This window comes from Photinus pyralis, unplaced genomic scaffold (assembly GCF_008802855.1).
Source record: "Photinus pyralis isolate 1611_PpyrPB1 unplaced genomic scaffold, Ppyr1.3 Ppyr1.4_LG3b, whole genome shotgun sequence".
In the NCBI taxonomy this organism is placed as follows: domain Eukaryota; kingdom Metazoa; phylum Arthropoda; class Insecta; order Coleoptera; family Lampyridae; genus Photinus; species Photinus pyralis.
In genome coordinates, this window is record NW_022170510.1 from 5077892 (window position 1) to 5093859 (window position 15968).

Consider the following 15968-nt stretch of genomic DNA (forward strand, 5'->3'; position numbering starts at 1 on the left):
ATCCTATTGCAACGAACGTGTTTTATCAATTTGAAATATTTAGCGAATCCTTTAGCATCTGTTCAGTGATACCTATAGCTATCAAAAGATTTACGTCCAATGATTTCTGATATAGGGGAAGGGAGGGTAAGATGGCTAGTCGGGTAAGATGACGAATCGTTTGTTGAAAGGCTCAACCACCAGATATCGCCGATTTCTACAACGCGCTATTAGGATACCTCCCACCCCCGTGGTAACAGCGCGCATGTTTGGTGCTTCACAAGTCAGCCATGCCAGTTACTTAAAAAACTCGTGCAGTTGTTGTAATATTTTCATTCACTTAAATAGTGTATAAATTGAAAACGGTAAGTTCTTATATCTGTAAGATTTTTTTAATGGCAGAATTTGGTGTTCTGATATCGTTGAGTGATGACGCAATTCGCTCTTAATGTTCATTGCAAATATATTTTGACATAACTGAAAAAGCAACCCATCGGATAAGATGACGAATAAACAATACGGCTAAGATGACGAATTCGTCATTTTACCCGAAATGTTCGTCATCTTATCCTCATTGCCAAAAAATTGAATTTGTTTGTTTTTTCGTAAAATGTATACCTATTACCTATGTTTTTTTTTAAATAGTGTTGCAAAAATACCGATAATGGGCAAAACCTATCACAGGAAAACAAATAGACAGGGATGGTCTCGCGAATGTATGATTGAAGCTTTAAACAAAGTAAAGCAGGGAGATTCAGTAAATGCCACGGCAAAGAGGTTTAACATACCGGAAGCGACTTTAAGACGTTATGCCAAAAACTATCCCAATAACGTAGGTCTTATAGGTAATTAATTATAATTCTCTCAACTAAGTAAAAATGTTGTTTTTTTAGAATTTCCCTACAAGTGCTGGACGATTTAAAACCACATTTTCTGAAGATCAATTCCTGAATCTTAAAAAATACGTTGAGGATGTAGATAGAAGAGCTTTTGGAGTTACTAGGGAACAGTTTGCCCGAATTGCTTTCGATTATGCGGAATCACTTAACATTCCACATAGATTCAATAAAGATAAGAAAAGGCAGGAAAAGATTTTGTTCAAGCCTTCATGACAAAATTTAATTTTTCACTACGTAAACCTGAAGCAACATCTGCTGCCAGGTTGGCTGCCTTTAACAAAAATAACGTCGAATCATTCTTCGATCTCTATAAAGAAATCCTTGCAAACAAGAAATTTGAACCTCAACAGATCTACAACATAGATGAAACTAGTTGCTCAACAGTACCCACCAAGACACCAAATGTACTGAGCCCAACTGGTAACCGCCGAGTTGTAAAAGTCCCTTCGGGCGAACGGGGCGTGAACGTCAGTGTTGCGTGCTGCTTCAATGCAACCGGCCACTACGTGCCCCCTTTCTTTATTTATCCACGTGTACGTATGCAGTCGCACTTTTTGGCTAACGCCCCAACTGGATCAGGAGTCGCTTGCAATCAGTCAGGCTGGATGAAATCTGAAACTTTTGTCCAATGGTTAGAACATTTTGTAAAACATGTTAGGCCGAGCAATTCTAACCAAATCCTCCTACTCATGGACAATCATTCGTCACACGTAACATTGCAGGCTGTAAACATGTGCCGCGAAAATTACATTACTATGTAACAATTTTAGGAAATTTATTAAAACGTAATGTTACGCCTATGTTTGTAAAGATTGAATTTATCGAGCTTTTGGCGCGGGGATTTCCCAATGCATAGAATCGATTTGAAGAGAGCGGAAAGAAAAGTCCTATTCAGGCGCTCTCCAGATATCAAACATTTATAGACCGTTTGTTCAGTCTTTTTTTTATAATTTAAAAATTCAGCTTTTGAGCTATTTTTTTGGCAAAGAAGGGTTTGAAACCGTAAGTTCATTTTCATTTTATTTCAATAATTAATTATGGTAATATTTTAGCTTCTTTGTTCTGGTTATTGTTAATTGTTATAACTACCTCATCGTAATATACCGAGCATCCAGACCAATCGCCTCGCCAGTGCAAATCAAGGACGTTTTACCTAACCATCCACCCAGAGCCGGACCAACAGGAAGAAGACCAGCCACTAACAACCGCAAGTAGCCTAATTAAACTTACGAGTAGCAAGTTAACAGCAATTAAATAAAGAAAGTTAGCCGGTGCATGTGTGTACATTATTTTTTCTTCGATATCAGAACAGTTTTATTGTTCATTTCCTTTTTGATATCGAAATACGGCACAACTATCCTAGGATTTCCGCCACATACAAGCCATCGTATGCAGCCACTTGATGTTGGTTTCTAAGGTCCGTTCAAAACAGCATACAGTCGTGCCTGCAATGATTTTTTGATGGAACATCCAGGACAAACCATTGGAATTAAAGATGTTGCTGGTATATTCAACGTGGCCTACAGCACAGTAGCTACAACTCGTAATGCTGAGAGAGCCTTTAAATCCACAGGACTAGTTCCACTGAACTCCCATGGTATTTAATGACAGTGATTTTGAGCCCTCCCTTGTCACAGAAAGACCAGATCCGTCTACTAAACATGCACAAGTACGCGAAGAAACTGCTAAAATTGCGAAAGGACAAGAAGAAAATGAACCATGCCAAAATGTGATCGATAAGGGTACGGACATAACGAGGACCCTCGCACAGGAGCATTGCTCCGACCAAAGCATGGTACCTGGGACCTTCGCTCCGACCATAGCGCTTAGGTGGTCACATTGAGGCCTCGATCTCGACATTTGCATTTCAGTTTAAAGCGTTAAAATGAGCGTCATAAACATGGATGTGTTAATATCTTCGTCTGATGATGATGACGTTTTACCAGAGTCAAGTGCTAAAACGTGGTACATATATAAAAAATCCCAAAAAAGAAGGGTTCATCCTTTAAATAAGAAGCGTTTTCGGTATGGTGAATTCCATCATCTCTATAGAGATTTAAGAAATGATTCAGCTCGTTTTTTTGAATATATGAGAATGGCAATTAGTACATTCGATTATATTTTAAGTAAATTTGGAGATAGCTTAGAAAAATCATACCAAAATTGCCACTCTCAGCCAATAGGAACGGAAGAACAACTGATGCTAACCTTGAGGTAAGTACATATACAAAAAGTTTATTTATTAAAAAAATACAAAGTACACTTATCTAAAATTGAGTAGGATACATATTATTAAGGTAGGCATTCTGGTTCTGTTCTTCTCTAAGATCACTAAAAAACATTTCTGAAGGAATACTTAACGAGGAGTGCTTTGGATTTGATGATGAAGGTTGATTTTGTGGAACTAGTTCTGTTATGTGCGGTTCGTCCCTAGGTGGATTTGCTTCAATTGAATCATGTACTAGTTGAAGTACTTTAATACGAAATTGCATTTTTCTTTTTGGAGAAAACTGTCGTACGTGTGGCAAAATGCTTTTAAAAAAAGATTCGTCCTCATCTAGCTCTTTTCTTACTGAATTTAATTCAATCATTGCCTCTTTACTTTTTCTATTCTCTTCTCTCCTTTTTAGATATTCAATTTTCTCTCGTTCGGCTATAATTAAGGCTTCACCAATGTGGTCCTTTTTGCTAGACCTTTGGGTTTTAACTTTTTTCGTTACTGGTGTTGGCGAACTTCTTGGCGACGCTGGTGTAGATAAAGGAACTGACTCGGTGACGGACGATGGAGCTTGGGATGAACTTTCATCGCCAGTATCCTCTCCACTTTGATCTTCTTCGTTACTAAAATTGCCTTCCGTTTTCCTAGGCGCACAAGAATCTTTTAAAAATAATAAGGACTTGAAAAATGGCCAATCAGACGTTTCAGTGTCGTCCTCCACTCCATCACCAGACCTTTTAACGGGTTGCTCTGATAGCTTTTTTATGAACGTTTGTCGAAGCCTTTTCCACTGAGCTTTTGCGGATGTCGCTGAAAAGATAACATAACGGGGTTTTATTGTTTAATACATGAAATCTTATAAAAACTAAAAAATATGTTCCTAACCTTCTAACACCTTACATCTTTTTTAGATTTTTTTCCACCGGATTGTCCTTCAGAAGTTTAGCCTTTTCATTCCGAATGGGGAAAAGTACGGTTAGAAAAATTGTAATAGAAGTTACACAACGTTTATGGGACGTCCTTTATGAGAAACATATGCCCGTTCCCTCGCAAGAGAATTTTAAAAACATCGCTAACGATTTTTACAATATTTGGAATTTCCCAAATTGTTTAGGAGCTCTAGATGGGAAACACATCCGTTTACGATGCCCTAGAGACTCTGGTTCAATGTTTTTTAATTACAAGGGATATTTTTCAATTGTCCTTCAAGCATTAGTAGACGCAAATTATAGATTTATCAACATTGACGTTGGAGGTTACGGAAAGCAAAGCGATGGCGGTACATTTAAGGCTTCTCTATTATACAAAAAAATGGTACAAGGCACTCTGAATATTCCAAAAAGCAGTAAACTTCCTAATTCGAATTTAAAACTGCCGTATGTTATAATCGCTGATGAAGCTTACCCATTAATGAAAAATTTGCTTAAACCCTATAGCAAGCAAGATTTAAATCCTGGAAAAGAAATGTTTAATAAACGTCTATCTCGTGCAAGGCGTACGGTAGAATGTGCCTTTGGTATATTGCGAGCTAAATGGCAAATTTTGGATAAACCAATTCTGACTGATGTCAAGATAGCGGACAAAATTATAAAAGCAATCTGTATATTACATAATGTAATCATTGATATGGAGGGCATGGAACACAACCTACAGGAATTTCAAATTTACAACCATGTGCCTAACCAACGAAACATCGGTGGAAGGTTTAATGACGAAGCAAAAGCTGTACGAGATGGTTTTCAAACTTATTTTATGCAAAACAACTAATAAATATTAAGTAAAACAGCTATAATATAATTACTTACCTGGTACACCACACCCCTCTGCAACTTCCTTCCACAATTTATTTAAAATTACGCAATTGTGATGATATTTATTTTTTTTGTTCCATATAGCCTCTCGGACAAATACAAGCCCGATTAATTTTTCTTTATCTACCATTGCGTGAGCGATGGTCGACGGTCGAAAAAATACTAAGCTCAATTCCATGGTACCAGGGCCTGGCTCAGACCTATGAGCGGAGCGGGGGTCGAGGCGCCAATATGACCGCTAACATTTAAAAGCACTGAATGTTTTTTTTTGTGATCGATGCTATGGTGCTATGCTATGGTCGGAGCGATGGTCGGCGCTCCGTTATGTCCGCCCACTAACAGTTCAATGCCAAGGTTGAGAACCAAGGAAGCTTCTTCTCCTGTTCGAGCCATTAGCCCTGTAGCTGGACCTTCTCGTATTATTAGCGAAGAAACGGACACTCCTCGTGTATGGGAAAGAACCCCTACAAAAGAACCGATAGGTTTACCACCCATGCCAAGTGCTGCACCGAAAGTTAGAAAACAAAGGGCAAAATTGCCTTCGCTACACATATCAAGTACTCCGGTGAAAAGAGAGTTGGAGAAAAGGGAAAAAGATAAACAAGCAAAAGAAAAAAAGAAGCAGGAGTCAAATTAAAAAAAGCAAGAATAGAAAGAGAGCATTGCAAAGACGGAAAGGTAAAGAAAATAAAAAAAATATATATCCTCAACGCGATTCATCATCGGAGTCGTCTGTTTCAATTGAATACGATGAAGAGGATGATGATCTGGACTTACCAGATGAAGAGGTGTGTGTGATATGCAATGACATTGGCAAAACGGTGACTTGGTATGCTTGTTCAATATGTCACAAGTGGAGTCATGCCGAGTGCACTGGTCTAAGCTCAGCAGAATAAAAAAAAACAGCATATGTTTGCGACTTTTGCTTATAAGGACTAATGTTAATGACTTAATGCGCATACCTAACATATTAATAAACTTATTTATTGAAAGTTTTATTGTTCGCCATCTTACCCCTCTTACAAAGTCATCTTACCCCTAATTGAGGGTAAGATGACGAAATGAACATGTGTTAAGGTAAAAATTCGTATTTCAAAAAACTATAAATTTATATAGACAAGAAAATTACCACAGTGAGGTAATACATCGGTGATGTTACATGCTAAATTTGAAGATATTTGAATGAATATCTTCCGTTAAAAAAATTAATAATCGTTACCATCGCCATCTTACCCTCCCTTCCCCTACTGTGTTTAAAATCTATATTGAACTATATTGAATATTTTGCCGTGGTGTTTATTAAATAATATTGTGGTTTTTGGTACTTTAGTTTTACCTTTTCTAAGTTCAACGGCCACAGTGGTTCCGGTGCTCCCAACGATTTGTTTATGGCTCCTTTGGATGCAAAGGATAAAATCATTGTAAAAAAACGCACGATAAAATTTTAAGTCATCAATAAATCGCTTCAATTCAATAGAACTCTGCATTTACTGGTACGCTGTTACTCTACCTACTTAGGTAAACAAAAGTTTGGATTACAAATCTGTTTTAATTTCAATTCGATATCTGTAGCTTTGAATATATAATCAAAGATCTGTAGTGTGTTGTTTTTGTTTCATTGCTGAATGCTGGTAAATGATAGCCTAACGTCCTATAAAAAATACGATGCCTCATTGTGATTTTTATCTCGGAGGTAGGTAAGTGAGTATGTATATCTGAGTAATACGAGTGCAGTGTGTAACCTCCGCTGAACTAGGCACCTAATTGGACAATGCTATAATGTATAATGTTGAAAGGAGTGTACTTATTTTTATTTGATTTTAGATGTGCATTCTAAATTTTCAGGAAAACGAAATAAATATAGAAATTCAGAAAATGGGATACTTATATTCAAAGCTTATAAATTAAATAACTGGTGCCGTAAATGATTGAAAAATTAATTCGTCCATGTGGCGTACTTTTTACCTTTGATTATATACTATATTCAAAGCTTTTTACACAAATCCTACATTATAATCTTTTAATCTGTCGGGTTTCCAGGATTGAAAATAATAGGTAAATTTGGACATGAGCAGACGCAGAATTTTTCAAGCTAAAACCGATTTACAACTTTGCTGGAAATGAATTAGCCGAGAAATATAAAGAAATGCCATTGAAATCAGTTGTAATAAATTTCTAACCCAAAAGAAAGAAATAAACGATGTCTCAGATTTCGTTATTTACGACTTTGAACTTTGAACATAACGTATGTAGGTACCGTGTGTATCAACTACCAATGATGCAAACCAACTTACAACAGATGCCTGTGTATGCAAATAGCATACCTAACTACAAAGCGTTAGTTTAGGTATTTCATCTAGCGAGTAGATTTCTGTACAAAAAAGCACGATATACGAGTTCATGGTTATGGCCGCCTGGTGTTCATGTCCACTAACTAAAAATTACTGATCCGACATGTCCATAAGAACCGTAAATCTATGTATTTTATAATCAAACGTACAAACTATATAGTTGTGAAACAGCTGATTTGCAAAATTACATCTTGATGCTACTTTTTGCGGGCGTCCGGCATCATCAGACATTCCACTCTGTTATTAATTCTTCATTATGTAGTTCAATGGTACCTACAGCGTTGGCCTAAAAGCCGGAGGTCGGGTCTTCGAATCTGGGCTGAGGTAATAATTTTGTATTTTCCTTAGACCAGTTTCGAGCATTCTGCCGGCTATTCCGAATTAGGTTTTCCTGCAGTTTTCTTAGTTCGAAAGGTATCTGCCGGAGTAGTATAGAACAACTTAAGACCTTCTGCAGAGACACCTCTAAAAAGCATTACCTATGCGGGTCACTGTAATTGGGCGCAAGTCTTTTTAGGGCCCAGAACAAGAGAGGGATAATAAATAAATAAATTATATTGACTTGGGAGCACTATTACCAATTATTACTTATTCAATGTTGTTAGGTACTTATTTCTAAGTTTCTAAAGGAGAGATATCAGTTAGCTAGTGTCACATGGTGTTAGCTCTTTAGATTGCAATGAAGAGATGTGCGGCGTTTCACAAAGTTCAATTTTGGTCCGCTCCTGTTTATTACATACGTCTTGTAATGTGCTTAAATTCAATTTAAATTAAACGTCAATATGTAATCTACATTTTATTCAACTCTATACATAGTAATTAAAATTCTATGTAGACAAAAAACTGTACGTTCCTGCTGCTTACTATTCCGGACAGCACTTGGCTCCAGATTTGCTAAAAAAAGAAACAAACTGTATTTTTATGCGGATAATGTAAATGATATTGTATATATGTACATAATACGATTTATAAATGTCGCTTAATAAAGCCGGACTAATTCTATAAGACATTATATAATAGCAAAAAATAGTACTTACGCCTTAGCTACGACAAGAATCAAACCCGCGAATTTCATTTTTAAGCTGTAGTATTGCGAATGCTCTACTTGATAATAATATCGTCGAATGTCCATTCTTTTATACTAATGCTTAGTCTTTCCCCCTCCCAGTAATTTTACTCTGCCGAATAAATTTTATGAATATCAACTCACCTCAAGTAGTGAGATTATTTCAAAAATAGACATTTATCGTCAACTTATGCGCAAAACCGAAAACACTCAGTAATAATTTTAATAATTATCTATCTGAAAAACAAAATATGAATTGTTTTGGCTTTTATTACGACACATTTATCAGGAAGTTCAGTCCAGAAATCTGTTAAAGATTGCGTATTAAAATTCATTTATGGGTGGTGCTTGTCAAAATCTCTATTAGTTGTTCTTCCAGTGGCAGATTTTCCGGTTTCCCGTCAAACAGAACACGAGTCAAATTCCGATAGTATAAATTGGTATCTCGTTGTGGAGAAAATGGTCGTCGGAAACTGATACTCAAATTTTCTATAAGTAACATAGCATTTTATTTTACTATACATGACTTGTTAGGCCTAGAATATTCTTTCTTTTTAATTCAGCAGCATTTCAATATGTTATTTACGGCTTCCGTCCCATTTAAACCTAAGTTGGGTTTAAAGGAAAAGCGCTGACTAATTTCTATACTCGTATACCTATAAGTTGTCAGAATTTAGTTAATTTATGTATAACGTATGTGACCATGCAAAACGGCTGCCTTGTCGACCATATGGACGCAATAAAGGAGTTTTTCATAGTATGTTACATAGTTAGCCTTGAGCAGTTAGGTACATTTTGAGTCTTATCAAAATCAGTCGTCAACAAAATACTTGTAACTTATCTACTCAAAGTAATCGATTTATATAATGTGAACAATAATTATGTTGTTCGATTATGGAAAACGATTTTTAAAAACAATTTTTACAATGAGAATCCGGACTGAACTTGACTGCCTACCATAATGAAAAACTACATATAATAAGTTTCCTTATCGAAGGAATGTGCTGATGTCGGTGCTGATGTCGTGTAAAGGTCTACCATAACTTCCCCACAGTGGCGGATTTATCTTTGTTGAGGCCCAAAGCGCATGTTAGTGAGAAGGCCCTATAGTTTAGGGTAAATACAAAACATCAGATAAAAAAAATTTATTAAATTTAAAATAAGAAAACAACCTAATTTAAATTTAATTACACGTAGTTATTATATTATAACGACACTTTTCGGGCTTTTTCTCTAGCAAACTTGTCTATAATATTGTTATAATCTAAGTTTTGAACAACATCATTTTCAATAAACATAAGAGACAAGCTACTCAAATGTTGCTGACTTAATGAATTGCGCAAATAATTTTTTACCCTTTTTAGGGTTGAGAAGGATCTTTCGCCCGTTGCATTACAAATAGGGATAGTTAAAAAAATCTTTAAAATTGTCTCCACGTTAGGAAAAGTTGACTTTAGACCATCTACTATTGCTTCGTACATTAGTCTTGGATCTGTAATTTTTTCCTCCCAGGTGTATTTAAGAAATTGTTTTAGCTCTTCTTTAAAGTTTTCGACGTCGATATCTTCAGAATAACGTGTCATCAAATTACGTACTCTAGTTTCAAAATCTTCTTTATCCATGTTTTGTTCGAAGAACACGCTAAAATCTGCAAGGACTTCGTTATATGCTGTTGATCTTCTATTTATTTCAGCGATAAGAACATCACACACGACATTATGCACTGTCACAATAAAACCTTGTCTGCCCACTAAACACGTATCATTAGTTCTTGACTCGTCAAATTGCAATTTACGTTTTTTTACACGACGATCAGTATCTTCATCAGGAAATACATGATTCTCCGTTAATAAATCGGCACATTGTTCGATATCTTCAAACCCACATGTTCGGATATCTAAAATGTAATTAGACAAGGATTTTAGTAGTTTAGCTCCTTGTAAAATGTTTATGTCCTCCTTTTGAAGAGATTTGCTAGTGCTATTTATACGCGAAAGTAATTGATCCCACAGGATAGTCATCAAGGCATATTCATAATTATCAAAATTTTTATAAAGTGTTTTAGCCTCCAAACGGGTCACAGCCTTCTCTTTTGCACTTTCGCTAAATCTAAACAAAACCTCTTTAATGGATTTGTAGCCGAACCGTAACGCAGAAACAGCGTCTGCTCTTGCTGACCACCTTGTATCAGATAATCGTTTTAAATGAATGGATCGACTACCATTATTCTGATTATTCAAACAGTTTAATAGTTCATTCCAGCGGCGTGTCGAAGAAGCGAAAAATGTATAAACATTTTGAACGAACGCAAAATATTGCACAGCTTTTGGGCACGATTCAGCAGCCGCATTTCCTACTAAATTAAGGGAATGGCTGGCACATGGAACAAACACGGCAGATGGACAGTGACTTTTTATCCGCGTTTGCAAACCTGAGTATTTGCCCGACATATTTGCGGCGTTGTCATAAGACTGACCTCTGCATTGTGTAATACTTAGCGTAAGGCTACTAAGTGCTGACAAAATGACGTTCTCTAAATAACTGGAATCGTGCTGTTCGATTTCTAAAAATCCAAAAAACCTTTCACGAATTTTACCTTTCTCGTCCACGAATCGGAGAATAAGGGTTAACTGGTCTGTATGTGTAATGTCTGGTGTAGAATCTACAATTATAGCGAAATACGTAGCATTTTTCACGTCTGAAATCAACTTTTGTTTCACCTCGGAGCCCATAATGTTTATAAATTCGTCACACACTGCATGAGATAAATAATTCACATGGCCGCTACCAGGGTTACTATATTTTTGCAAGTGAGCCTTAAGAAATGGATCGAATTCCGCTAAGTAATCGATGCAGGTCAAAAAATTTCCTTTTCTATCTTCATTTGTTTCTCGATGGCCTCGAAACGCTAGGCCCAGGGTTGATAGCAATTTGACAGTAGCTATAATTCGTTTTAAAACTTCCCTCCAATATTGTTGCTGCTCTTCTAGCTGTTTGACCATATTACTATCAACACGTCCTAGTGCCGACGATCTTCTCTTAAACGCCAAGATGGAACGAACATGATCTAAGGAACTCTCATGTTCCTTTAGTGCCTTATTCACATTTCGCCAATCGTTATACCCGTCTTTAAGTTTGTTTTCTGAATGAGAGAATAATTTGCACACGTAGCAGTAAACACACTTGCTAGTTGTAGAAAATCTCAGCCATTCTCTAAATTCCTTGGTACCGTTTGCCTTTGTGGTGTAAAAATTGGAGGTACAGAAGCTTCGACTGTATTTTCTATTACGATCCACAAATTCTGACTTTAGCAAACCTACGTCACCAATATTTTGTGGTTTGTTATCGATTAAATAGTCAATGATTTTATCATCAGATATATGCGATGGCCATAAAGCAATATCTAAAGGAAAATTTACACAACTGGAGCTTTGTGTCTCTACAGAAGGAACCGGAACATCATTTCTTTGCAACGGGAATTCTTGAACAGATGCTTCCGAAGAAACCGTCAAACATTCACTCGTCGCTTCCACTGTGTCATTTACATTAATCTCACACTCGCGCGTAACGGGGAGCATTGATGAGGAGGAAGAACATGCCGTATCGGTATCGGAAATTAAAAAATTTGACAGGGATCCTCGTAATTTCTCCGCACATTGCTGCTTAGCTTTCAATTTTTTTCGTTTTTCAGCTCCAGATTCAAATTTTCTCTTCATCTTCAACATAGATAGTTCTAGAAGTATAAGAAATTAACGTCACGGTACAAGTGCAAAAATTATGCTTACGTTACGGTTACGTATTCCTTCACACAATAACTTTTCTGTAGTATAAGTAAACTTAAATAACCTAACAAGTAACAACGTTTATTTTAACTTAACTTCACTGTATTAACACAACACGTTACACGAATGCAAAAGCAACTGACTTAAAAACAGTTCTCGCACAATCGCTTGTTAGATGTAGCTGACTAAGCAGACAGACTTCAGACTTGAGACTGCAGAGTAAACTGAAAAGCGCAAATTTCTACGACATCATACCAATGCAACGGGCATCCTCAAATACGAAAAGAACAAAAGCTTGACGAATCATAAAATGCAAATAAGGTGTAACTGTAAACAAGTAACAGGTAAAATTACTCTGGAGTCTGGATAATTAATCCGTGCGGTACCCGGTACGGATCGTACCGGTTTTTTTTTGCAACAAGAGGGAAACATAACGGGGCTTAAAATATTCGATATGACTATTTTGTGGAGGCCCTTAATGAACGCGAGGCCCTAAGCGCGCGCTTCGCGCGCTTGTGCTTGAATCCGCCACTGCTCCTCCATCCTTAAATACAAATCCTAGGGTTAGGATTTGTTAACTTTATGTCGGGGGTTTCTTCTTTGGGTTTAGAAACCTTAATTGGCAAAATGTTATTTTTGTAGGCATAAGCTATGAAAATCACAAGTAAATTATAAATACATATGTTAATATTGTCCAGATACTAATGTTATTAAAAATGCACTGTTCAGTTGACATCGCGTCGATTTTTTGTTGTGTTGCACTTCTAGAGCACTTTGAATGTTTTTTACTTCGTCGAAATTAATTTGTCCATTTTATAGGTTTAAATTGTAGTTGTGATTCTTGCAATTGAACTGTATCATTTATTTTTAATTTTGGAAGTTTGATTATTTTAAAGTCGTTTTTATTGAATATAGCGCAGCATTAACACAGCAAAATGGAAATAAAACGTATTTTTTATTTATTGACTAAACTCAATCTGACATTATATTTTTTTATTATTCAAAGCCAACCTATAGATAAAAGGAGTTCTAAACTGTGATCTCCAACACTCCGCCTCAATTCCTATCGATAATGTTCGATTAGTAATTGCAAGTTCAAATCATGATCACAATGTTCCAAAATAATTAATTTAAACGAATCAAATTTAATTCATTTCGCAAAAACTCAAACGTCTTCTTTGGTAATCCTTTTGTCATGATGTCAGCTAATTGTTCATTTGTTGAAATGTACCTGACCTCAAGAATTCCTTGATGTATAAGATTACGAACAAAATTGAATTTCACATCAATATGTTTTGTCCGCTGCATTTCCTTTTCCTGCGATGATATCACAATTGCACACTGATTATCTTCATTCAGTATTATTGGTTCGTCAGGTGTCTCTCCAATTTCCATTAACAATCCACGCACCCACATGATTTCACATGCCGCTAAGCATAATGACACATATTCAGCTTCGGTAGATGATAAAGCAACACATGTCTGCTTACGTGTCATCCAAACCACAGTGGCCCCAAATACTTTTATCACGTTCCCAGAAACTGATTTTCGATCGTTGATATCGCCTGCCCAATCAGCATCCGCATATCCAATCAATGCAACCGAATTCTCCTTGTAACGATATTCCAACTTCAAATCAATTGCTCCCTTGATATATCGGAGGATTCGTTTAGCCGCCCTCCAATGATCCTCAGTCGCACATGATTGAAATTGACTCAAATAATTCACTGCCGCGGATAAGTCTGGTCTAGTTGTACAAGCTGCATACATCAAGCATCCAATCAATTCACGGTACGGTTTATCTGTAAGTTTGCTCCCCGAATCATTCCCCAATTTTAATTGGCATTCTATGGGAGTTGAAATTGAATTGCAATCAGTCATTCCAAATCGTTGCAATACATCTTCCAGATAGCCACGTTGATTTATCCTCAAAATCCCATGTTCCCGTTCACGTTCGATGTTAATGCCAAGAAAACTTCTCGTTTCACCCATGTCATGCATTTCGAATTCCTTGGATACCATCTGTTTAATTTTTATGATCTCTTCGATATCTTCTCCCAACAAAATGAGATCATCCACATATAATAACAGATACACCACTTTTTCCTTATTGATACGAGAATACAAACAGTGATCATATTCTGATCGAATAAATCCATTCTCAAGTATGAAATTATGAAATCGCTCATTCCACACACGGGACGCTTGTTTCAAACCATATAATGATTTGTTCAATTTACATACAAAATCGCCCTGCATGAAACCATCCGGCTGTTCCATGTAAATGTCCTCTTCGAGTTTTCCATTTAAGAATGCCGTTTTTACATCCATTTGATGAATCTCTAAATCACGCTCCACAGCAAGAGCCAGCATTATCCTTAATGTAGCAATTCTTGCAACTGGTGAATATGTTTCATGAAAATCAAGTCCCTTACGTTGAGTGAATCCACGAGCAACCAGTCGCGCTTTGTACGACATCAACTTGCTCTCATCATTCCGCTTTCGAGAAAATACCCATTTGCAAGTGACAACAGAACGATTCATCGGACGCTCAACTAACTTCCAAGTATCATTTCGCTTGTGTGAGCTCATCTCATCATGAACCGCTTTCATCCATTGTGCCGCATCATCTCTCTTCGCAATCTCACCAAATGACTGTGGAACGTTGTCAACATATGCCATAGCATTTATTGCAAAATCTAATGTGTCAGCACTTAATGCAAATGCAGAGAAATACTCCTCATCACTATGACTCTTCGGTTTTTCCAAATCAATACAATTTCCATATCGTTTCGGAGGTTGACGCTTTCTTTGAGGTCGCGATGTTATATTTAGTGGTCGATCCTTCATTCCGGTGGGTTGATCATCATCTCGTACGACATCCGTCGCTACTCCGCCTGGATTAATTGCTTCTGATCGACTATGATCTCTCACAACATCCACTTCATCGCTATCCTCAAGATCCTCCGCCTCGTCAACATCATCCGTAATTGACTCTATCTCAAAGAAAACCGCCGGAGAATTTCGCTGTGATTCATCAAACACAACGTCTCGTCTTATTACGATATTTTTCTTCAATGGGTCCCACAATCGATAGGCATTCACGCCGTATCCAACCATTATCATTTTCTGTGATTTCGAATCCAATTTCATTCGTAATTGGTTCGGAACATGTGCATATGCTATTGATCCAAAAACACGAAGCCTTGACATATTTGGTTTCTTGCCTGTCCAAAGCTCCACCGGTGTTGTATTGGAAACTATTGCACGTGACGGACTCCGATTCGTTAGATATGCTGCACAATAAACAGCCTCGCCCCAAAATTTCTTATCCATTTTAGTATCAGCAATCATCGAACGTGCTTTCTCTAGCAGGGTTCGGTTCATGCGTTCAGCCACACCATTGTGTTCAGGTGTGTATGGTTCAGTATATTGGATTTGAATCCCGGCATCATTACAAATCTGTTTAAATTGATTTGATTTGTATTCACCACCATTATCACAGCGTATTTTTGCAATCTTCTTTCCAGTGTGAGTCTCAGCGAACGCTTTATATCTCTGAAACATTTGCAAAACATCAGATTTATATTTAACCAGATATACGACCGTAAAATGTGTGTAATCATCAACGAATGTCACCAAAAACCGTTGTTCATCCCATGTGACAGGTGTCACTGGTCCACACACATCGCTGTGAATAAGCTCCAATAAACGACTCGATCGCGCTTCTCCCGAACTGTTGAATGGTTTTCGAGATTGTTTTCCAAAAACACACGACTCGCAAACAGCATCAGCGTCATTATTCATAGCACCCATCCCTTCAACTAAAGTTGATAAACGCCTAACATCTGCGTAGTTTAAA

At 37.0% G+C, this 15968-nt stretch overlaps 2 protein-coding genes and 2 long non-coding RNA genes across 4 annotated transcripts; 1 reads left to right on the forward strand and 3 right to left on the reverse strand.

Annotated features, from left to right (window-relative positions):
• The first annotated feature begins 1746 nt into the window (after window positions 1–1746).
• LOC116166826 lies at window positions 1747–2152 on the forward strand. The gene is made up of 2 exons (XR_004144413.1): window positions 1747–1880; window positions 1931–2152. It is a non-coding gene; the product is annotated as an uncharacterized LOC116166826 (long non-coding RNA).
• Window positions 2153–2621: 469 nt separating this feature from the next.
• Window positions 2622–5232, reverse strand: LOC116166823 (transcription factor Adf-1-like). The gene is made up of 2 exons (XM_031481982.1): window positions 4902–5232; window positions 2622–3906 (listed from the first exon to the last, which is right to left on the reverse strand). Exons 1-2 carry the CDS (start codon window positions 5083–5085, stop codon window positions 3146–3148), a joined length of 945 nt encoding a protein of 314 aa, XP_031337842.1. The 5' UTR covers window positions 5086–5232; the 3' UTR covers window positions 2622–3145.
• A 2809-nt stretch (window positions 5233–8041) lies between these two features.
• On the reverse strand, window positions 8042–8414 carry LOC116166829. Its single transcript, XR_004144416.1, has 2 exons — window positions 8296–8414; window positions 8042–8152 (listed from the first exon to the last, which is right to left on the reverse strand). It is a non-coding gene; the product is annotated as an uncharacterized LOC116166829 (long non-coding RNA).
• Window positions 8415–9529: 1115 nt separating this feature from the next.
• LOC116167036 (zinc finger MYM-type protein 1-like) lies at window positions 9530–12627 on the reverse strand. The gene is made up of 2 exons (XM_031482272.1): window positions 12115–12627; window positions 9530–12057 (listed from the first exon to the last, which is right to left on the reverse strand). The coding sequence occupies exon 2, from the start codon at window positions 12047–12049 to the stop codon at window positions 9530–9532; it is 2520 nt and encodes an 839-aa protein (XP_031338132.1). The 5' UTR covers window positions 12050–12057; window positions 12115–12627.
• Window positions 12628–15968: the final 3341 nt, after the last annotated feature.